The following is a 24,966-nucleotide window of genomic DNA, read 5'->3' as shown; positions in this document are numbered from 1 at the left end:
CAGCCTAACCGCCACATGCAGTGGATCTGACTTAGGTTCTCTCCAGATTTCCACTGTAGCAGGTGGAACTGTGTTCAGTAACTGATAGAGAACTTCTGCACACATCCGTGGCTACTTCCTTTAAGAGAACTTACTTTTGACACAGATTCTAGGTTTAGTAGTCCCCAATCCTCTAATGTATTATGTTCCAGGAGAGTTCTTATAAACCAGAATCTTGGAATTTGGAAAGTAATTTTCATTGGATTGATGTTCTGAGCGATGGTTCATCGACCTTTCTCAGACTGGCGCACAGAAGCCACCCCTCGTGTGGCTTACCTGTATTGCTGGTATGGCCATTCTGGTTTCTGGGAGCCCAAGACACTTAGGTGCTAGAGGGGCCTGAGGTGCTACAGAGCTCTGGACAAACTGTTGCAGTGGGCAGCGAGTTCTGGGGCACTTATGTTTCCTTTGCAATTTTTGCCTGAATCTCCTCAGAAATGCAGACCTCTCTTTCCCCTCTGTCAAATCAAAATTCCCTTTGCTCTCCTGCAAGGTTTTTACCTACATGCTTGGGGGGAAACAGTATTAATTTTCTTTTTAACAGTCTAATTTTAAACTAATTCTAGTAAAAGTGTAAATAATTAGGCCCAAAATCTCAGTTCCAGGTATATTTGCATTTTAAAAGAAGTGCACATGGCTAAGGCCATGTTTTAGTCCAGGACTGCTAACATGTCTCAAGTGGATGTTTATCTGCTTCCTGCTTTGTTTGCTGTAGCTATGAGCCACTGGCAGGCCACGCTTATTACTGTGTGCACCCCAAGGACATTGTTCCATATGAACTTGTGTCATTCATTTGAAAATGTGTTGTTGGCTCTCTAGAACCAGACTTTCTTTTTAGAACAACTTTTCTCTTAAAAAAAAAAAATAAAAGATAATAAACTTTTTTTACAAACCCATTTATTTGACTATTTTGTAGTTTTGAAAGTGACAGCAGAAGCAGCTTCTGATAACTTAGAAGACAAAGATTTGTTGATTCTTGATTGTCCTGAAATCCAGAATATTTTTCTTAAATATCTATGCTTTGGAATATATTAATATATAGACTTTCTCCTGCAGATTGAGAGCTTTTGGGCCCAAAGTGAGAGAACCTGGCTTTTGCAGCACTAACAGCTATTTGCAGGAAACCATTTTGAGCTTTTTTCTCTCTCAGGGCAGGTGGTACACCTAAGGCAAGACTTCAGAATGTAGATAAAGCAGAAGACTGAAGGCCTATCTGAAACTATTGTATTGAGCCTAGAAATAGGATGAGGAAGTAGAAACAGAAAGCAGAAAGGAAAAAGAAGGACATTCAGGGTTCCTTCACTAGAAATGCCCGAAAGAGGGACATTTGCTTAAGCTTTAAGCTTGTTTTACTAGAAGCAGGGGTGGTATTGAAACTGATTAGTGAATGCCCTCGTGAAACTGTTGATAGTGAGTTTTCAAGTGTCTGGCCTATTTATGGCTGAAGAGAATACCTAATATGTTAACATTAACTTTGTGATAAATGGTGTTCTGGTCACCGAAGATAAAAAGGTTACTTTATCTTTCTTTGCTCTAACTTTGCCTGCATACAGCCTCTATTTGCTACATATTTCAGAATATCACCTCTCTTAACCAGAAATACAGGTAAAATTCTTTTGGGCATACTGTGCATCTAAATAAATGTGCCCGTTACTGCCCATTCTGTTAAATCTAGTTCTTATCACTGTTTTGACAGCTGCAATATAATAAAAGTTCTTCAAGTAAAAAATTGATTTATTCCAAAAGGTGTTAATAAGAACTGAAAAGCTATGTAGGAGAGCAAGAAGGTGGATTCAGGCTGATGTGGCCTATAACTGAGTATTAACTAATTAGTCAATTTTAATAGTACTCTTTTTTCTTATTATTAAAAGAGTGCCTGTTAATTATGGAAAATGAAGAGAAGTACAAAAAAAGAAAGCGAAATTGCTTGTAACCTACCATCAAGAAATAACCAATGTATATCTCTCCAGTCTTTTTTTCCTTTGCAACAGGCCTCACAGTTGTCACAATACAGTATTTCTTTCCCAAGAGTTGATTACCAGTATGGATATAAATGAAACAATATTTATTCTAATTGGTCTGATCCTCATATCACATGCCTGTCTTCTTTCAGTCTGCCATCAAGTCCATGATTCTACATTTGTTTTATAAATAATAATCCTATTAAGAGCTGTAAGAATCTAAATAGAGAAACGACACCATTACCTTAAAGCAGCATTTTCCAAATAAGAATCCTGCTTCAAGAGAAGATTCTACGGTCAAATAAATTTGGGGAAATCTGTAAGCCCATCCTTGGAGAATCATAACACATTTTAGCATGTTAAAAACTCAGAATGTTTTTGCTGTTTAAAAAAAAATCTGTTTAATATTGTTTAACCCAGTATTTTCAAATAAAAGAACCATCCCACACACACTATTGGGAGTTCCTGGACAGGCTGTTTTAAAGCAGTAAGCTGACACTGGGTGGCCTGTTGTTGACCTACTCCTCTTAGTCCATAAAAACAAACCTTTTGCTACTGAATTGTTTTATTGCCTGTCATCATCACTGTCTGAAAGTTCTCAATTAATATGATTATCAAGTTGTGACTGTACCCATAATATCCCATGGCAGGTAGGCCTATTCATTACAGTTGGGATTGAAACCTGAATGGATCTTTAAAAGAAAAAAAGACTAGTTGCCTTATTAAAATTTATTACTTTTATTTCAAGCTTGAAGAAAAATATAAGAAACAATAATATATCCATGTGCTCACCACCCAGCTTTCAGTTTCTCACATTTTGCTATAACTGCTTCAGACTTTAATATGTGGCAGGGGAGAGAGGATGTTCCTAAGAAATGAAACCCCTCAGATAGATTTGAAGACCCCAACCCTCGACTTAGACCTTGCCTTTTCATGCTTTATATATTTTCAAGGGCAGAATTAGCTTAAGCAGCACCAATCAAAATAAAGAGCATCGCCACAATCACCCTAACCTCAGTCACCCACTTAGTGATTTTTTAAGGAGAGAACAAGGGAAATCTTTTGTTTGCTTGTAGTGCCATCGTTAACTTTTGAAGATTCGCCGAGACCTCCGTTTTCAAGAAGCTAATCTTTCTCCTTGCTACCCCATTATCAATACACACTCTCCACAGGGGTTGTTCAACTATGCAGCCTTCCTTTGTCTTGGTGGCATTGTCCATTTTCAAATTTACTTCACCAGTTAGTTTGACTGATTTTGAGATACTTTTAAAAAAGAGAGAGAGATAATGAGATAATTCAGTAGAGTTTTCAGGGTACCTACTTCTACCCACTCTGGAAAGGAATTCTGTATTTTTGGCCTTCTGACAGTGAAATATATTGGTTGGTACTGTTGTGAATGAGGTGGTGAAGTAGGTAGTCGTATACTCCTGGGATGGGGTAACCGAGGCTCTGTGTTTTGTATTGTGAGGACGGTGTTACCATGTGGCATTCTTCCTGTATCCTTGGAAGTTGGACACCAAAAGAGCTCTTGGGTCAGATTGTATCAAAAGAGGTCTTTCTAAAACCTGGTTCTCCTCCTGTAGCGTGGTAGAAGAGGAGACACGGCGGTCCCAGCAAGCAGCTCGGGATAAGCAGAGTCCCAGCCAGGCCAACGGCTGCAGTGACCACAGGCCCATCGACATCCTGGAGATGCTAAGCAGAGCCAAGGATGAGTATGAGAGGGTGAGACTCTGCATGCTGAGTGGGAGAAGTAAAGGGAGGAGGAGACCTGCAGGGGGGCTCGTGGGCTGGGGAAGTCACCCCCAGGGCCAGCGGGAATAAGTCGTTCAAAAAGAAAACATGTCTTATAATTTTAAGCCTAAAAGATAAGGAAAGACATTTTCTTACCTCAGAAAATTTAGAATGCTCTTTTTCTATTCCTGTAAAATTACTGTGGGAGAAAATGATCTTGGACTGCAGGAGTTAGCCTGTAGCAGGTAGTTCTGGAAAGGTTTTACGCCTCTTCTTCCACCCTGCAGGCTCTGCTAGGTCTTAGGAATTTATGTAGTTTTTGAAAAGTACTCTGATAATTTGCACCCTGTAATACCGAAGCATATATTTATGATCTGTAATTGGTGCTAGGTGCACAGCCCTCATTAAGCATCATTTAGAATATTACCCAAATGAGAGGCTTTTCTAGAATGCTTTTTTTTCTGTTTTGTATTTTAGTTTGTTTATTTATTTATTTATTTAAGCCTCGCCACATGGTTTGTGGGATCTTAGTACCCCGACAGGGACTGAACACAGGCCCTCAGCAGTGAAAGTACAGAGTCCTAACCACTAGACCACCAGGGAATTCCCTGGGTTTTGGGGTTTTTTTTAATGTTTATTTGTTTATTTATTTATTTGGCTGTGCCGGGTCTTAGTTGCGGCATGTGGAATCTAGTTCGCTGACCAGGGATCGAACCTGGGCCCCGTGCGTTGGGAGCACGGAGTCTTAGCCACTGGACCACCAGGGAAGTCCCTGCCTGTATTTTAGTTTAAAAGTTAATCGATAACATTTTCTCCCCAAAGTTGAATTAAATGGAATTTGTGGTGCATTCATTAATTTATTCAGTACATACTTATGAACTGTCCACTATGTGCCAAGCAGTGGGCAGTTCCTCAGTGGTCTTCAAACCTTGTGGCTTTGGAACTGTCCTGGCTTTTCACCTGACATCAGCACTTCAAAGCCCCAGGCTTCATTGGAGTGAGGCGGAAGGTTTCTACTGCTGCACTTTGTTTCAGCAGAATTGTAATTGTCATCTTACTCTTTACTAACATTGGGTTAAGTTAAGCTTTTTTTGTTTAATCTTCACCTCACCAAAAGTTCAAGGAACAAGGTGTGAAAAACACTAAGATGGTAGCTCCCCTAACAGTTCTCTGACACTAGCCTCTACATTGTCAACAGGTGGTCCTTGAAAAGAGGTTCTAATTGGTCAAATGAGTTAAGAAAACATTGTTAGAATGGCTTCTCCTCCCCCATCTTCTTGGGGCTTTACAGTGCTCAAGACTCTGAAAGTTCCCACAGTAAACAAAACAGTAACCCCAAGTTCCAGATTGACTTGACTACAGGACCATTTTTCACATACTACCCTTTAACATCTCAAGAATCTAGAGTTCGGGGAACAAACTTTGGAAGCAGTGCTCTAGAAGGTAGTTGCCCGTAATTAAAAACAGTCATATTCACCATAAACTACAACAGATCTTCTATGTTCAAACACCAAAGGTCCCACCTCCTGGGTAGAGAAATGTACATTAGAGCCCATGAGAAGTTTCAGTTTATACCAAATTCCTCAGTGTCTCATAGAGAATTACGAAGAATTTGTGGATCTGTGAAAATTAATATAGGAAAAGCAGTCATCTCTATAATGAATTCCTTGATTCTTAGGAAACTAGATGAGATTAATTTCAAGAATCATTTCCGAACTTTTAGGTTACCATATATTACCATAAATTCCCTCTTGTATCCTTAATGAGATATGGGTTATCTACATAGATACCTTGTTCTGTTTTTATAGAGACCTTTTGGTGTTCTGACAACAAGTAACTAATAAGTTCCGAGCTCTGTCACCTGTTCCCAGTGATGAGTAGATCAAGGTGCCACACAGGGTAGGAAGTATAGGCGCTGTACACTAGAGCAGACACTCCAGGAGATGGCCTGCCTTCCCCCTCAGGCTGAGAAGCGAGTCATCTCCAAAGGAAAGAAAGAACTAAAGCCTTGTTTTTCTACACAGAGCTGTAAAGGAACTCTAGGTCACATGAGCAGAATAAAAATCTGACAACGATTTCTAGTTAATAAACATTGCAAAACTAGAAAATATGGAAAGTGCAATAATTACTGTTGTAAAGAAAATTTTTCCATGGTGTGGAATAAATGAAATTTCTGTGGTTGGATTAAGACTGAACCTTTGGGAATTTAGTTAAATCTTTGATATTTACTTCATAATATGTTCTTTCTATTTTTGAAAACCGTCCATAAATAGGTGGTGCTTCCTTAAACAAGAGTTTCGTTTCTTGTCTGCACTTGCCTATCATCTAATCAAATGGGGTTAGTATTAGCAGTGGCCCGTGAATTCACATCTTAGTGTTTGGATGGGCTCTTCTCTGGTGCCGATTGTTCCAGATGGACCCTTTATCTTTAGGTAGAGACTTGGGAGATTGATAGTTTCAAGGGCAGGGGTACAAGCTAGGCCTCAGTGATAGAATTTAATCCCAATTCTAAATCTCCCCTGTCCAGTGTATATAATACAGTGAATGAAATTCCAGACTTTTTTTTTTTTTTTTTTTTTTTTGGCTGCGTCGGGTCTTAGTTGCGGCACACAGGCTCTTCTGCTTTGTTGTGGTGCGCAGGCTTTTCTCTAGTTGTGAAGTGCAGGCTTAGTTGCCCCGTGGCATGTGGGATCTTAGTTCCCCAACCAGGGATCGAACTGGCGTCCCCTGCATTGCAAGATGGATTCTTAACCACTGGACCATCAGGGAAGTCTGGAAATTCCAGACTTTTGGGTGAGCAATTTCTAAAGTTTTTTTTTTTTTTAAGAAATTCACGTTCTTCTATTTATTTATTTATGACTGTGTTGAGTCTTCGTTTCTGTGCGAGGGCTTTCTCTAGTTGCGGCAAGCGGGGACCACCCCTCATCGCGGTGCGCGGGCCTCTCACCATCGCGGCCTCCCTTGCCGCGGAGCACAGGCTCCAGACGCGCAGGCTCAGCAATTGTGGCTCACGGGCCCAGCCGCTCCGCGGCATGTGGGATCCCCCCAGACCAGGGCCCGAACCCGTGTCCCCTGCATTGGCAGACAGACTCCCAACCACTGCGCCACCAGGGAAGCCCTGAGTGAGCAGTTTCTAATAGAGACTATTTGAAAATAAAAATACTTTATAATAATCATTTTCTCCCCAAGTCCTATAGTAGTTTGTTTCAACCAACTTCCTGGGTTTTTTTGTATTTATTTATTCATCTATTTATTTATTTATTTATTCACTTTGGCTGTGCCGGGTCCCAGCTGCAGCACACAGGATCTTCGTTGCAGCATGTGGGATCTTTTTAGTTGCAGCACGTGGACTTCTTAGTTGCGGCATGCGGACTTCTTCGTTGCGGCATGCGAACTCTTAGTTGCGGCATGCATGTGGAATCCAATTCCCCAACCAGGGATCGAACCCAGGCCCCCTGCATTGGGAGTGCGGAGTCCTACCCACTGGACCACTAGGAAGTTCCCCAACTTTCCTGTTTTTAATGTAAAGAAAGATAGCTGAAACACAGGCCTTGACTAAGGTTGGCCCATTCTGAGTCACATCTAGCCACAGGATGTAATCCTAGATTTTGGTAGGGACTTTTTGTTTGTTTTAGTGTAATTGCCAAAAAAATTTTTTTAACCCAGAGGGATTTTTTTGTTCTTAAAAAAATAGGAACACTATTATTTTTCTTATTATGTAAGCAGTGCATATTAATTATAGAAAATTTTATATTTTAAAATTATTATTATTTTTTTCCTTATAAATTTATTTATTTATTTATTTATTTTTTGGCTGCGTTGGGTCTTCGTTGCTGTGCGCGGGCTTTCTCTAGTTGCATTGAGCGAGGGCTACTCTTTGTTGCAGTGCAGTGGCTTCTCTTGTGGAGCACAGGCTCTAGATGTGCGGGCTTCAGTAGTTGTGGCACGTGGGCTCAGTAGTTGTGGCTCGCAGGCTCAGTAGTTGTGGCACACGGGCTTAGTTGCTCCGCGGCATGTGGGATCTTCCCGGACCAGGGCTCGAACCCAGGTCCCCTGCATTGGCAGGCGGATTCTTAACCACTGCGCCACCAGGGAAGTCCTATATTTTAAAATTATAATAAATGGGGAAAAAAAATAATTCCACCACCTAGAAATAATTGCTACTAATGCCTTGTTATTTATCCTTCCACAAATTTGTCTAAATATGTCCCAATGTGTGTGATAATATTTAAGTACACAGTTTTATTAACTAGTTTTAAAACTACTTTTTCATTAACTTTTTTGTAACCTATTTTTTTTCCAAAGAACAGTATCTTTTTGTGACAGTATTCATCTCACAGGGAGTCCCTGGGAGAGTTCATTTGGTAGAATGAAAAGCTTTTGAAAAAGCACACTGTGATGTTAATAGTTGTATATCTTTATTTCTGTGCCTTATATAAACAATATCCTAGATTTTTCTAATTCTGTTTGAGAACTCAGAAGTATACCTTTGTAGCTGTCTTGTTATTAATTAGCATTAATTTTCTCTTAAGATAAGTTACTTGAAATGGGATTGGTAAATCAAAGGATTTTGACATTTTTAAGGTTTTTACCAAATACTGTAAAATTATCTTCCCAAGTTTGTTTGTGGGACTTCCCTGGTGGCGCAGTGGTTAAGAATCCACCTGCCAATGCGTGGGACACGGGTTCGATCCCTAGTCCAGGAAGATCCCTCATGCCTCGGAGCAGCTAAGCCTGTGCACCACAACTACTGAGCCTGCGCTCTAGAGTCCGCAAGCCACAACTACTGAGCCCACGTGCTGCAACTACTGAAGCCCACGTGCCTAGAGCCTGTGCTCCACAACAAGAGAAGCCACCACAATGAGAAGCACGCGCACCGCAGCAAAGAGTAGCCCCTGCTCACAACAACTCGAGAAAGCCCATGCGCAGCAATGAAGACCCAACGCAGCCAAAAACAAAATTAAAAAAAAAAAAAAAGTTTGTTTTTGATTGTCCATTTCCCCCAATTCTTATGAATACTGGTTACTATCATTAACAAACAAACCCAAAATAAACCCTCAAAAATAAATAAATAAACAAACAAACCTTCCAAGAACAGCCCTGCATAAGTGTAAGAAAATATTTGAAGTTCTGGAAACCTTTTAAAGTACAACCCATCTTATAGCTCATGAAGTAAGTATTGCAGACTCACATGTCCCAAAACCAAGTGGGCCACAGTGGCGCCCACAGTGGGCCAGAGTGGAAGTAAAACCAACAGAGAGCCTGTCCCTGTGTCATCTGGTCAGTTGCAGCTCAGCTATAGCCAGTCGTTACCAAATGGGCTGGTGTGCCAAATTATTCAGCTTTTCTCTGAAAATGACAAGCCAGGATTTTTATGTGAAAACTGCCAATTTTAAAGATACTCCTGAACATTTACACCTTCCATCTTAAGAACTTGTTGTGAGCAGTGTTTTCATTTTATATTGGGTTGGCCCAAAAGTTCGTAACATTTTGTGGAGAAACCGGAACGAACTTTTGGGCCAACCCGTTATATTTTCTGTAATACAATTCAGTTCCAAGTATTCCCCATAAGGTGTTGATACTGGTTGATGGTGGTGTTGCACAAAGAGGTATGTTAGAAGATAAGACAGTTCATAAGCTTTCACAGACTATTTCACCTCTGCTTAAATGGGTAACATTGAGTAAATGGTGTTCTGAAATAATACAAGGACTAAGTCATTTGAATAGAAAAAAATGCGTATCATCCATTCATTTCACATTCAGTACCTACTCCTGCACTAGGCACGTATCTTTATAGTATGGTGTCAAGAAAGTTAATCTGTCTCTGAACTAAAGTTTGGAGCTTCTTTTTTTAAAAAGTCCGGTCCCTTGACTGTTCTAAACTGTTTTTGGTATCTATTTTGACACAGATAATGCTCACTAGATGCTTGATTATATAGCCTAAATATAGCTTAGTTTCTAAAGATTCCATGTCCATCTAGTGATCATTTTTTAAGGATTCTTTCTAAGAACAAAGATACAAGTTAACAGGAATTTTTAAACACTTTATTACAATGTTTTGTCATCTGTGATAGTGATGTTTAGAGACTTTTTTAAAAATTTATTTATTTATTTTGGCTGTGCTGGGTCTTAGTTGCAGCATGCACGCTTCTTAGTTGTGGCATACATGAGGGATCTAGTTCCCCGACCAGGGATCGAACCAGGCCCCCTGCATTGGGAGTGCAGAGTCTTACCCACTGGACCACCAGGGAAGTCCCTAGAGACCTTTTTAATTTAATTTTTAAAATACATGATGGTGTTAGAGTACTTGTACATTCATAGGTTCAAAAAAAATGAACCTCAACCTAAATGTAACACTTTATACAAAAATCAACTTAAAATGGGTCAATAGATCTAAATGTAAAAAATAAAATTACAAAAATTTAGAAGAAATATATATTTACCATATGACCCAGAAATACCACTCCTAGGAATTTACTCTAGAAAATGAAGCTTTTGTCCACACAAAAACCTGTACATGAATGTTTGTAGAAGCTGTATTCATAGTCACCAAAAACTGGAAGCAACACAAATGTCCTCCTATAGGTAAATGGTTAAAAAACTTTAAGATCGTTATGGAAAAAACCCAAACGAACTTTTTGGCCAGCCCAGTACATAACAACAGCTTGGATGAATCTCAAAGGCATTAGGCTAAGTTAAAGAAGCCAGCATTCCATTTATATGACATTCTCAAAAAGACAGAACTAGTGCCAGAGAACAGATCACTGGTTGCCAGGAGTGGAGGGAGGGCATGACTGCATTGGGATAGCCTGAGGGAGTTTTGGGGGGTGATCAATATGTTTTATATCCTGATTGTGGTGATAGATATGTACACAGATAGAACTGTGCACTCCAAAAGTTGATTTCACCATATATTAACTTAAAAAATAAAATGGAGGGCTTCCCTGGTGGCGCAGTGGTTGAGAGTCTGCCTGCCAATGCAGGGGACACGGGTTCGGGCCCTGGTCTGGGAAGATCCCACATGCCACAGAGCAGCTAGGCCCGTGAGCCACAATTACTGAGCCTGCGCGTCTAGAGCTTGTGCTCCGCAACAAGAGAGGCCACAACAGTGAGAGGCCCGCGCACCGCGATGAAGAGTGGCCCCCGCTTGCCACAACTAGTGAAAGCCCTCTCACAGAAACGAAGACCCAACACAGCCATAAATAAATAAATAAATAAATAAATAAAATTTTAAAAAATAAAAAAAATAAAAATAAAATGGAAAAGAGTACATGGTAAAGTAATGCTACTTGCTTTTCCTTAAAAGGGTTATAAAAGTAACAGTTGTTACTAACACTGTTGTCTAAAATCAGGTGCTCAGCTTTCTAGAAATTTTATTGTACAGGTTAATTTACATGCAGGTCCAGAGCAAACATTTGGGGGGATTTTATGCTTGACTTTTAAAATAATGTTTCTAGTAACCTTGAATGCTGTTTTGTGAGCCAAAGAATAGCAAGCTTTTCACATGATATACTTTTCCTTCTAATTTAAGAATCAGATGGGCAATTCAAATATCTCCAGCCCTGGGTTACAGCCAAGTACTCAGATCTCCAATCTGGGAAGCACCGAGACTCTAGAAGAGACGCCATCCGGGTCCCAAGATAAGGTTTGTACAGCTAAAGCCCTAACTTCATCCAAGGTAACCTAACAAAGTCAACGTTTTGTAAGGATTTTAATGCAGTACAAGTTTGATTTGTTGTTCATCTGTCAGAGTATGTATGTACAGGCAGCAACGTAATGTCATCCTCTCACGTCATATCCCCTGGTCCATGTAACTATCTTTCATCTGGATTTTGCCGTAGCCTCCTGTCTGGTTTCCCAGCATTTGCCCTTGCCACTCCCTCCCCTATTCTTAACCCAGCAGCCAAAGTAATCCTGGTATAACATAAGTTAGATCATGGCCTTCCTCCAGTGGTATCTCATCTCACTCAAATAAAAGCCAGGGTCATGGCAGTGGCTCACAAGGCCCTACCTGATCTGGCCCCCCTAACCCTGGCCTCATCCTCTATCTTTCTGCCTTGCTCCCAGCCTCATTGGCTTTTCTGCCTTTCTGCAAATGTGCCACACATGCCCCTGCCTCAGCACAGGCCTTTGCAATTACAGTTCCCTTGGCCTGAAAGACTTCCATCCTAGAAGTAGCTTGCTTCCTTTCTTCCTTCAGATCTCTAGTGTCTTCCATAAAAGTGAGAGCCTCTCTCACCACCCTATTTTATTTTATTTATTTATTTTTTTAATAAATTTATTCATTTATTTATTTATTTATCTTTGGCTGCATTGGGTCTTTGTTGCTGCACGTGGGCTTTCCCTGTTGTGATGAGTGGGGGCTACTCTCCATTGTGGTGCACGGGCTTCTCATTGCGGTGGCTCCTCTTGTTGCAGAGCACGGGCTCTAGGCACATGGGCTTCAGTAGTTGTGGCTCGCAGGCTCAGTAGTTGTGGCACACGGGCTTAGTTGCTCCGCGGCATGTGGGATCTTCCCAGACGAGGGATCGAACCTGTGTCCCCTGCATTGGCAGGAGGATTCTTAACCACTGCGCCACCAGGGAAGTCCCTCACCACCCTTTTTCTTGGCTGTGTTGGGTCTTCGTTGCTGCGCACGGGCTTTCTCTAGTTGCGGCGAGCAGGGCTGGTCTTTGTTGTGGTGCGCGGGCTTCTCATTGCGGTGGCTTCTCTTGTTGCAGAGCACAGGCTCTAGGCACACAAGCTTCAGTTGTGGCACACGGGCTCTAGAGAGCAGGCTCAGTATTTGTGGCACACGGGCTTTGTTGCTCCGCGGCATGTGGGATCTTCCCTGACCAGGGATTGAACCTGGGCCCCCTGCATTGGGAGCACAGAGTCTTAGCCACTGGGCCACCAGGGAAGTCCCAGAAAACCATAGTTTTTTAATTAAACTTTTTATTTTGAGATAATTATAGATTAATATGCAGTTGTAAGAAATAATACAGAAAGATCCATGTCCCCTTTACCCATTTACTCCATTGATAACAGCTTGTAAAATACAGTACAATATCACAACCAGAATATTAATACAATATACCCATCTTGTTCACATTTCCTCAGTTTTATTCGTATTTATTTGTGTGTATGCGCGTGTGTTTATTTAGTTCTATGCAATTTTATCTCATGTAGAGCTTTGTATGTCTTCCACCACAGTCAAGATACAGAAGACTTCCATCACCACAAGAATCCTCTGTGTTGCCCTTTTGTTACTGCGCTAACTTACATGTCACACCCTCCCAGCCTTCTTCTGGCATCCCTAACCCCTGGCAGTGACTAATCTGTCTCCAGGTCTGTAATGTTGTCATTTCAAGAATTTTCTATAAATGGAATCATACAATATATAACCTTTTGGGATTATGTTTCTTCACTCAGCATAACTCCTGGAGATTCATTGAAATTGTTATGTATATCAATAGTTCCCTGTCATTGCTGAGTGGAATTAACATTTTTAACCATTAACCTGTTAAAGGACATCTGAGTTGTTTTCAGTTTGGGACTATTATGAATAAAGTTTCCATGAACATTTGTATACAGGTTTTTGTACATAAATTCCCTTTACTCTGGGATAAATGCCCAAGAGTGCAAATTTGGGTAATTTGGTAATTGCATGTTTTAGTTTAATAAGAAACTGCCCTGCCATACTGTTTTCCAGAGAGGCTGTACCATTTTACATTCCCATCAGCAATGTATCTATAAAGTTTTTAGGTATGTAGATGGTAATTCAGTTAAACCACATTTTGTGTACCACATTCCTTTCCTCCATTTTTACTGTATTTGGACTTAGGATCCTGAAGGTCAAACATATATTAGAAGCAATGCTGTGTTTTAAAAAAATCAAAGAAAAAAGCAGTGCTATATAAAATTTAATTTTTAAAAAATGTATGTTAAGAGAGGCGGCAAGGGAAGGAGCAGATTCCTTCTGGTCTGGTTTATCAGCCAGTGGGCCAGTCACTTCCCCTTTCCTTCTGAATCATGGGATTAAGGATTCTTGCAGTGCCTAACTCACAGACTTACTGTGAGATCCAAATGAAGAAATGGACCCCCAAAAACTCCATTTTATAGCCAAAGTGACAGCATTTTGTAAAATATTGAGATCTGGATATTGTCAGAGCCATGTCTAAAATTAGCTAAAATCCATAATCGGGGTTCAGTAAAGTTCTCTCGAGGCGGCTGTGCAGTCTACGCTCTCTGAAAATGGCTACAACTTCAGAAAGCTCTGGGGGCTTCCCTGGTGTCACAGTGGTTAAGAATCCGCCTGGCAGTGCAGGGGACACGGGTTTGAGCCCTGGTCCCGGAAGATCCCACATGCCACGGAGCAACTAAGCCCGTGCACCACAACTACTGAGTCTGTGCTCTACAGCCCACAAGCCACAACTACTGAGCCCGCATGCCACAACTACTGAAGCCTGTGCACCTAGAACCCATGCTCTGCAACAAGAGAAGCCACTGCAATGAGAAGCCCGCCCACCGCAACGAAGAGTAGCCCCCGCTCGACGCAACCAGAGAAAGCCCGCGCACAGCAACGAAGACCCAATGCAGCCAAAGATAAATAAATAAAATAAATTTATTTAAATTAAAAAAAAAAGAAAGCTCTGTATATGGAAAAAAAAAAGTCAGACTTTTGGCAGAATGCTGCCAGACAGATCGGAATTCAAACTCATTTACCTGTCCCAATTAACTAAAAGGGCAGACTTTGAGCCCTGCTATTGGGATTTAAAGTTATTTTAGAATTTTAGAACTTCTTATTTAATATAAATGTATTGAGAATATTTATATATTTAAGAACACTATTGTTCCCTTAAGCCCAAATGCACAATTGCTACAAATCTCATAAATATCTTGAGATTGGATGCAAAAAAAAAAAAAAAAAAAAATCCATAGTCGGCCCTCCATGCAGATTGTATGTTGGTTTACAAACACTGCCATCTAGTGCTGAGGAGCAAGTAATGCTGTCAAGCCTTAATAGTATTAAATTTTATTTCAGTTTCATAATTCACTTATTAAAATTCCTTTGGGACTATTTCCCTAGTTTGTTTAGTATTGTTTTTTTGGTTCCTGTGGTTAAGAATAATCGTATCTTCTAGTGTGCCCAGGGCACTATCAGGTAGGAAATCTGACATGGACACAATAAATCCAAACAGAAGTATGAAGTTCTCTAAACAGCAAGAGCTATGGGGTGAGGAAGGAACAATGGAAAATCTGATACAGTTTTGTTGTTGTTGTTTTGTTTCTTGGGGTTTTTTTTTTTAATATTATTTATTTGGCTGTGCCGGGTCTTCATTGTGGCATGCAGGATCTTCACTGCAGCATGCAGGATCTTCGTTGCAGCACGTGTGATCTTTTAGTTGTGGCAAGCGGGATGTTCAGTTGTGGCATGCGGGATCTAGTTCCCTGACCAGGGATCGAACCCGGGGCCCCTGCATAGGGAGCTCGGAGTCTTAGCCACTGGACCACCAGGGAAGTCCCCTGATACAGTTTATTAGAATTTTTTTGAGTACCGTACATGGTGTCACTCACTGAATTCCATTTCCCAGGGGCATGGCATTACAGAACTCAGAATCCAGTCTTTAAAGATGAGTAAAGAATACAATTTCACCTTTTCTATGGATGATGGAAGATGAATCCATGAATAAATAAGCCCAGCTACTAGAGGAATGCAGCCAGTTTTTCTTATCAGAGGCAGAGAAGTGTAGAGAGGGTCCTGTCCAACTCAGAGACTATAAAGCTTTGGGGAGTTTGTGTGGAGACGCGTGCTGTGCCCACTCAGCCTCTTGCAACTGATTCAGCCAGTTACATATTTCCAAAAGTTCGTACCTTTTGACTTGTATCCACCTCTTAGTTATTCAAGTCTTAGCTGCACCTCTGTTCCCCAGAGGATCATATCACCATTCAGTTGAGTAGGTAACCTATCATCTGCTTGATGGACATCTCAGTATGGTGGCATAATGGTTAAGAATATGGACTGTCTTGTTAGAACTAGGTTGGAGTCTAGTTCTGTTGTTGTACTTGGTCATCATCTATAAAATGGCAATAATAATAGTACTGCCCTCACCGATTAATAGAGTAATGCGTGTAAAGTGTGTAGCACAGGGCCTCATGTGTAATGAGCGTTCTGTCTATGATAACTCTTATTGCCCTCATAACCTCATTTATTCTGCCTCATGTGAGATACCTCTGAAACCCTAAAGCTTTACCACACACCCTATTCCAGAGAAAGTCTGAGAATCTGTCTCTGGCCTGGCAGAAGTTGCAGGGAGGCAGCATGGAGAAATTGGAAACTTTCTGCTGCTTTTGCCGTCAGAATTCAGCATTCTACCATATGGTTTCATTATTTATTTACTTATTTACTTATTTATTTATATTTATTTAGGCTGTGCCAGGTCTTAGTTGCGGCACGAAGGATCTTCACTGAGGCATGGGGGATCTTTTAGTTGCGGCATTCGAACTCTTAGTTGCAGCATGCATGCAGGATTTAGTTCCCCGACCAGGGATCAAACCCGGGTGCCCTGCATTGGGAGTGTAGAGTCTTACCCACTGGACCACCAGGGAAGTCCCATTTTTTAATATGAAGTAGATTTCGTACCATTAGAAATACCAGTTTTGGGGACTTCCCTGGTGGTCCAGTGGTAAAGAATCCACTTTCCAATGCAGGGGACTCAGGTTCAATCCCTGGTCAGGGAACTAAGATCCCAACTAAGATCTGTGGGGCAGGGCTTCCCTGGTGGCGCAGTGGTTGAGAATCTGCCTGCCAATGCAGGGGACACGGGTTCAAGCCCTGGTCTGGGAAGATCCCACATGCCACGGAGCAACTAGGCCCGTGAGCCACAACTACTGAGCCTGCGCGTCTGGAGCCTGTGCTCTGCAACAAGAGAGGCCCGCGCACCGCGATGAAGAGTGGCCCCCACTTGCCGCAACTAGAGAAAGCCCTTGCACAGAAACGAAGACCCAACACAGCTAAAAATAAATAAATAATAAAAATAAAGGAATTCCTTAAAAAAAAAAAAAAAAAAAAGATCTGTGGGGCAACCAAGCCCGTGCGCCACAACTACCAAGCTCTTGTGCCTCAACGCTAGAGCCCGCCCTCGCGCCACAACTACAGAGCCCACACGCTCTGCAGCCTGCACACCACAACTAGAGGGAACCCCACGTGCTGCAACGAAAGATCCCGCATGCCTCAACAAAGATCCTGTGTGCAGCAACTAATACCTAACGCAGCCAAAAAAAAAAAGAAAGAAAGAAAATAAATAAATATGTATATATTTTTTTTAACGGAGGATTTAGAGAGACTTTAAAAAAAATACCAGTTTTTTTCAACAGTTTTAGATATATGTATTAATTCAGTAAATATTTATTAAATTTATACTTCAAAGTAAGCCGTGTTTTTCTATACTGAAATAAACATTATCATCAAGCACCATAAGACATTCACCATTCTAATCGTCTTGGAAGGTGATTTTTTTTTTTTTTTTTTTTTTTAATTTATTTGGCTCTGTCGGGTCTTAGCTGTGGCATGTGGCATCTTTCCTTGCGGCGTGCAGACTCAGTTGCAGCGCGTGGGCTAAGTTGCCCCGCAGCATGTGGGATCTTAGTTCCCTGACCAGGGATCAAACCCATGTCCTCTGCATCGGAAGGCAGATTCTTAACCACTGGACCACCAGGAAAGTCCCTAGAGATACCAGTTTTTAAGTGTAAGTGTAGAAACATTTCACATGTAAATGTGGGTAATGTTAGTTGTTCAAAAGTTGATTTGTGTTCCACTAGATAGGTAAAAATTGCTACCTGGATCGTGTCATTTATGAAGCCTAAGGTGTATTTCATGGTGAGGCTTCTCCATGTCCTATTGTTTGATTGCTCCTTTTCTTATAACATAAAATAGTATTCTTCCCTGGAAAAGACTCTTAAGTTTCTGCAAGATAGTCCCAATGTGGTCTGTGTTTTTTAAAGTAGGTATGTCTAAATGTTGGTTTGTGCATGTGTGTATATATATATATATACACATATATATAAAAGAATATCGTGCTTAAGATCTACGTAATTGGGAATTCCCTGGCGGTCCAGTGGTTAGGACTCCGCGCTTCCACTGCAGGGGGCACAGGTTCAATCCCTGGTTGGGGTACTAAGATCCTGCATGCCGTGTGGCGTGGCAAAAATAAACTACATAATTTGCATTAATGAATAAGAATTAGTGTAGTTTTCCAGCACTTCTTTTGCCAAGCAGTCTTCACCATTTTGTTCTAAACATGATGTGTAAAAAAGGAATTAACCCAACTCAAAAATGGGCAAAGGGGGAACTTCCCTGGCAGTCCAGTGGTTAAGACTCCGAGCTTCCGCTGCAGTGGGCGTGGGTTCAGTCCCTGGTCGGGGAACTAAGATCCTGCATGCTGCATGGTGCAGCCAAAAAATAATAAATAAATAAATAAATTTTTAAAATGGGCAAAGGGCTGAATAGACATTTCTCCAAATAACATACACAAAAGGCCAACAAGTGTTATGGTAATGTAAAATGGTACAGCAGCCCTGGAGAACAGTTTGGCAGTTCCTCAAAAAGTTAAAATGTGGAATTACCATATGATCCAGCAATTCTTTTCCTGGATATGTACCTGAGAGAACTGAAAACAAGGACTAAAACAGACACTTCTACACTAATGTTCTATGAAGCATTATTCATAACAGCCAAGAGGTGGAAACAAATTGTCAATCATCAGATGAATGGATAAACAAAATGTGGTATATACGTACAATGGAGTGTTATTCAGCCTTTAAAAGGAATGAAATTCTGGGAATACCCTGGCGGTCCAGTGGTTAGGATTCTGCGCTTCCACTGCAGAGGGCACAGGTTCGATCCCTGGTTAGGGAACTAAGATCCCGCAAGCCACGAGGCGCAGCCAAAAAAATAATAATAAAAATAAAAAATAAAAAGGAATGAAATTCTGATACCTGCTACAACATGGATGAACCTTGAAAACATGCTAGGTGAAATTAAGTCAGTCACAAAAGGACGAATATTGTATGATTACACTTATACAAGGTAGGTAGAGTAGGCAAATTTATAGATACAGAAAGTAGAATAGAGATTACCGGGGTCTGTGGGTGGGGCATTGGGGGTGACCAGGAGAGAAGGTAGGGAGTTGTTTAATAGGTACAGAGTTTCTGTTAGGGTTGATGAAAAACTTCTGTAAATAGACAGCATTGTGAATATTCTGAATGCCACTGAATTTTACAGTTCAGTATAAATATGGTTAAATATGGTTAAAATGGTAACTTTTGTTATGTATATTTTACCATAACTTTTAGAAATGGGAAGGGGGAAGGAATTGTCTCTCTGCTCATCAGCAGACATTTATAATGCCAGGGATCCAAAAGTGAGTAGATCACAGTGTTCAGCTTGGGGTTGGAACCTATGCGTTCTACTATAGTTATGTGGCCTGGACAGAGAGAAAGAGACATCTGTCCCATATCAGAATTCATTGTCTATTTCAGATTACTTTGAATGGATTTGAAACGTTACCAGTGAATTTTGAACAAATAGCTGTGTCTTTAATGACTCCTTGCCTCAGGGAACAATGGGGTGATTTATAATAGCACAGCCTCCATATCCCATCAAGTGGTTTTGTTGTTATTATTTTGCATTATAGGGGATGATATTCTAAAAGGATTTGATAGATTTTTAATATCCCCACATATTATTTGATGTTCTTTAAAACATATCCACACACAGATTTATCATAATTGCTATTAAGAGTATATGTGGGGCAATGTGCTCACCGGTCCCGCAGATCTGTCTCTTGCTTCAACAGTGTTTGGACGGAACAGACCCAGGGACGCCCCTTGCTCCAGCCTCCTACCACTCTCCAACCTTTTTTCCAGTCCCAACCTTCGGAGTCAGCCACTCAGCTATCCTCGGCCACCAGGACCAGCTAACACCATTTTTTGAGCTTAACTCTTTATTACCGATCAACCCTGAGCTCCCAGATTCGTCAGAATTATTCCACCAAGGTGGAGGCCACCATCAACTGCCTGGTCAGCGTGCATCTGCGGGCCTCCTACACCTACCTCCTCTCGGGGCTTCTATTTCGACCGCGACATCGTGGCTCTGGAGGGCATGGGCCACTTTTTCTGCGAATTGGTGGGGAAGAAGTGCGAGGGTGCCCAGCGTCTCTTGAAAATGCAAAACCAGTGTGGCAGCCGTGTCCTCTTCGAGGACATGCAGAAGCCATCTCAAGATGAGTGGGGTACAAACCCAGGACACTTTGGAAGCTGCCATTCTCTTGGAGAAGAACCTGAACCAGGCCCTTTTGGATCTGCGTGCCCTGGGTTCTGCCCGCCCAGACCCCCACCTCTGTGACTTCCTGGAGAGCCACTTCCTAGATAAGGAGGTGAAACTCATCAAGAAGATGAGTCACCGCCTGACCAACCTCCGCAGACTGTTTGGTTCCCAGGCTGTGCTGGGCGAGTATCTCTTCGAAAGTCTCACCTTCAAGCACGACTAAGAGCCTCCAGAGCCCAGCGGCCTTTGAGGAGCCCCTCTGGTGTCAGGGCTTCTGCCTGAAGCCCCTCTCTGCAGCCACTAGGCAGCTTTTTAACCACCCTGGAGCCCTCTCCCAAGCCTTGGACCAAATGGAAACAATAAAACTTTTTGCAGCAAAAAAAAAAAAGACTGTATCTGGGTTCATATAATGATGATAATAGCCAACTCCCAATTATTGAATGCTTGTTGGGCACCAGACATTATATCGAGAACTTAATTTTTACAACAGCTCTGTGAGGCAATTAGCCACAGTTGCCCTCAGTTTTCAAATGAGGGAACTACATAGAAACGCTGTAGTTTTACCAGTTAAGAGCTGGTACTTGAACCTAGGTACTTTTTATTTCAGACCCTAAGCTCTGCAGTTTTCCAGAAGTAAAAATGTAAGGATATGAAACCATATAAAGTCTTTTGCAGTTCTTCACATCCACAGTGTATGATGAGGTGTTAGTACTGCCTAGTATTTGGAGTGAGACTGTGAATCTGGAAAATCCCCTGAAGTGCTAGAAAGTGTGACAAGACAGTCTTACTAGTCTCGCTACGGCATTGTTAGCGGGGGCCTGAATGTGCCATGTGAGAGTTCCTTCACCTAAACAAAGCCTCTTGTCACATTAACTTGCCAAGATAAATTATGTTAGCTTTAATATTAATAGAATTCTCTTCATTGACTATTTTCTGAGATATAATGGTTCGGTACGAAATTGTAATTTTTTACAACTGGAGAAGGCTTCTGCCTCTTCCTCCACAACGGCTATTCCGCACACCTACGCTCTCCCGGCCACCTCTCTCTCACCCAGCAGGTGCTTCTGCCCTCACACCAGGGAGAAAATGCACAGCGGCGCCCCCGGAACTTTTTCTGTCCCTTATGTGTAAGCTCCCCTGCATGCTCAGTCCTCCCTTCCCTGTTGTCCCTCAACAAAGGGGATCCCTAACCCCCTTCCCTTAAGAGCCTGCTGCCCAGAAGCTCCCTCTCTCTTCTTCTCCCCACCCTTCACAGCCCAATGCCCCTGGCACCTGGTTAACACCATTAATTATTTGTCAAATGGACGCAGCAAACATTGGGGGAAAACTGAGCTTGTTTTCCTGTAGAAATGGGATCATACCATAGTGTTATCATCATTGTATTTCAGATGCAGTGTACTTGAAGGCCTTTATAGACTTTCTGGGGCCCTGAAAATCATGTGTTTTCAGTGAATTTTTTTTGTCATGTAAACATATATGTAAACAACTAAGAAGTCCATACACTTTAGGGATAAAACCATAAATTGAGGCTGCTTGTGTTCTCAGAGTACTTTGTCTCCCATGCGAATGTAAGCTCTGTCAGGGTAGGACTTTTTTTTGTTACTTCCTGGTATGTCCTTTGGGCCCAGGTCAGAGCAGGACCTGCCACCCTGTGCATACTCAGCAAATAAAGGTTAAATGAATTCAGCAATACTGCTTGAAGGGAAGGGGCCAGAAAGCTCACAAGTGGGAAGCATGAATATTTCTCCTTTGAGTCGTTGCAGTGGTATCAATAAGCCAGATCACTAAAATACATGTAAATTTAACATGTTCAGGCTTAAATGCTTTGCTTTTTCTTAAGGATTCTGTGATTCGGGAGTAGGAAGGAGGAATGGCTAGCTATTTAAAAAATGGTTAAATTGGGAGGGGCAAGATCGGGGTAGGGGATTAAGAGGTACAAACTACTATGTATAAAATAAATAAGATATAAGGATATATTGTACAGCACAGAGGACATAACCAATATTTTGTAATCACTTTAAATGAAGTACGAGCTATAAAAATACTGAATCACTATGTTGTACACCTGTAGCTAATATAATGTTGTATCAGCTATACTTGAATTTTTTTTAATGGTTAATTTTATTTTCTGGTATTTGAGGCCTAGTCCTCAAGGTGCAATGCCTACCTTTTAGTCAAAAATCATGAAAATAAAGGTAGGATTGCTTGATCAGCATTTGGTCCCTCTGTCCTCTTGAGTGTAATTTCCCTACCATGTGTGACTGACATAGGACAATTAGGCACAATTAACTTTGAAGTAAAGTAATTGCCCCTTCACCTTATATCTGTTTGCCAACAAAAAAAAGATGAATTCTAAGCTATCACCTAGAGTCAGGAAAATTGGAATTTTACTACTAATGCAGATTTCTGTCCACCACCTTGGGGAGACCAGATAGATGTACCTAGGCCTTAATCCTGAGGACATCTTCAGTTTGTTCCACTTCCTATTTTCAGACTCCACCCAGCCTTGCTTCTGCAAACTGTTTTGGTTGATGGAAAAGAAGTTTAGTTGCGCTGGTTTGCAAGAGATTTCTTTCATTGGGTGGTTTGATTTGTTTTTCAGTCTGCTCCGTCTGGACACAAGCATCTGACAGTGGAAGAATTATTTGGAACCTCTTTGCCAAAGGAACAGCCAACACTCTTGGGTCTGGATTCAGAAGAAGTAGAGAAGCTGCCAGGAGATGCCTCCCAGAAAGAGCCCAGCTCGTTCCTACCATTTTCCTTTGAGCCAGGAGGGGCCCCTCAGTCGGAAAACCTGGGTGTCCATCCTGCTGCCCAGCACTCAGTCCAGCCTGAAGTCACCACCCCGGTGCTAATCACTCCTGCCTCCATCACACAGTCCAGCGAAAAGCAGGCCCCAAGCTATGCGATCCCGTTGCACCCTGTGCTTAGTCCTACTCTACCAGCAGAAGCTTCTACTGGACAGGCTCCCCCAAGCCTACCCCGAAACACCACCATGATGCAAGCAGTGAAGACCACACCTAGACAGAGGTCTCCACTTCTGAGTCAGCCAGTCCCTGAGCTGAGCCACACCAGTCTGACTGCCAGCCAGAGCCCATTCAGGGCCCCGCTGAGTGTGACAAACACAGCTGGTACATCCCTCCCAAGCGTTGATCTTCTCCAGAAACTCAGGTTGACCCCACAGCATGACCAAATACAGACACAGTCACTTGGGAAAGGTGCAGTGGCACCCAGCTTTTCTGCAGCAGCTGGCCAGCTGGCCACGCCTGAGAGCTTCATAGAGCCTCCCACGAAGACAGCAGCAGCGAGAGCCTCGGCCTCCCTGAGCAACATGGTGCTTGCTCCCCTTCAGGTACTGGCAGGAGGGTGGGGGGCTGTAACTGGGTGGGATGAAACTGCAAAGACCTGGATTTTAATTGACAGGAGACAGAGTTGTGTAAAGAGACAGCTGTTGAGTGTGTCAGGAGCTAGAAGAAAGGAGAGATAAGCCCTGCAGTGATCAGCCAGACCATTGGTAACGGGTGCTGTAACTCAGTTCACTTCCCAAAGTTATTTCAACTGATAAAAGCTAAGAAACTGTTTTCTTTCCCGGGTGTACATTTTAGGGTTTTTTGTTTATTTTTGCCTAACAGTTCCAGAAGTCCTTATCTGACTCGGGACCACGGATCCAGATTATCCCAATCTTTGTTCCATCCCTGGCTCCCTCAGTACTCTCACTGAGTGCCTGCCTTGTGCCAGGAGCGTTAGGGCTGCCATCAGACCATCCCAGATTTGGAGGTCTGGGGTCAAATAAAGCTTCCTCAGGAAACTGATGTTCAGCTGAGATCTGAAGACTCAGTAGAAGTTAGCCAGACCTATTCTAGAAGTAGGAAGAGTGTGTGGAAGCAAGGAAAATAGCACATACAGAGGCCTGGACATGAGAGGGCTTTTGCTGAACTTGCACTGCGGCTGGATCTACGTGGAAAGAAACGTAGGGGAGCAGGTATTTGTTGATGAGCAAAACTTTGTAAATTGTGTCAAGGAGTTAGAGGTTTGTTCTAAGGGCCCTAGGGAGTCTTTTAAGTGCTTTGAGCCAAGGGTGGTGTGCCGGGAAACGAGAAGATGGAAGTAGAATGACCCATCAGGAAGGAGGCTGGGGCAGTCACCCAGGCTTGAGCTGGTGGGGGCCTGCACTGGGGAGTGTGGACACGTGGATTTGTTAAGAAGTAGGATCAGTGGGACTTAGTGGTGAAGTGGGTGTGGGGGTGAAGAAGAGGCTTGTCCCTCAATTTATAAGGTCGGTGAGTTTACAAATGAGGAAGTCAGGTCAGAGTTGGAAGTGACTTGTGCAAGATCACAGAACTGAAAGGGGGTAGAACCTTTCAGGGTTTTAGTCTCATGCCCTTTAATAATTATAATCTCCAACTCTTAACATTTTACCAAGTAATATTATATAGAAGAGCCCATCATAATAATTGAATATTATTTCTTAGTTAATGGAGTATTTTTTCCATTCCATTGAAATTCTGTACAGAAAAAGGGGAAACCTAGTGTCCTGGTTACATCATTAAATTGTCATTTTTTGCCATTTCTGTCTGCAGTATAAGGAGGAGAGAAAATGTTCTGTTTGACGGGTAGGTATCACACCCCTGCAGTGTGTCTGCTGCCACTGTTCCTGTTCTTCTGGAAGTACAACCAGCAGTGGTGAATGCCACCCCCTCCAGATTTTGACCTCTGGGATAGCACCCTGCTCTCCAGCATGCCTCCTTGCAAGGGAAGCTTACAGACATGTACATTTTCATTTATGTGGCAGTATTGAATTTTAGGACCTTGGGCTTTATTGAGTTCTAATGTATTTGCTCTACACAGGAAGTTTTTTGTCTCCCAGTGAATGGGGATAAAATTTAGCATGTGGAAGTGTGACTCTGTATGAAGACTATTTAGTGCCAC

The 24,966-nt window shown here is 42.1% G+C and overlaps 1 protein-coding gene across 2 annotated transcripts in view; it reads left to right on the top strand.

Moving 5' to 3' along the window:
- The window catches only part of DCP1A (decapping mRNA 1A), a 62,172-nt gene that overhangs the window by 29,927 nt on the left and 7,279 nt on the right, over positions 1-24,966 (top strand). For both annotated transcript variants that reach the window (XM_036868701.1, XM_036868700.1), the window contains exons 5-7: positions 3,584-3,722; positions 11,263-11,376; positions 22,640-23,389. In XM_036868701.1, the coding sequence (XP_036724596.1) occupies positions 3,584-3,722; positions 11,263-11,376; positions 22,640-23,389 (1,003 nt within the window). The remainder of the gene's footprint in view (positions 1-3,583; positions 3,723-11,262; positions 11,377-22,639; positions 23,390-24,966) is intronic.

This window comes from Balaenoptera musculus, chromosome 11 (genome assembly GCF_009873245.2).
Source record: "Balaenoptera musculus isolate JJ_BM4_2016_0621 chromosome 11, mBalMus1.pri.v3, whole genome shotgun sequence".
NCBI lineage: Eukaryota > Metazoa > Chordata > Mammalia > Artiodactyla > Balaenopteridae > Balaenoptera > Balaenoptera musculus.
The sequence above is the reverse complement of the archived record's forward strand: the minus strand, read 5'-3'. Positions and strand labels throughout refer to the sequence as shown.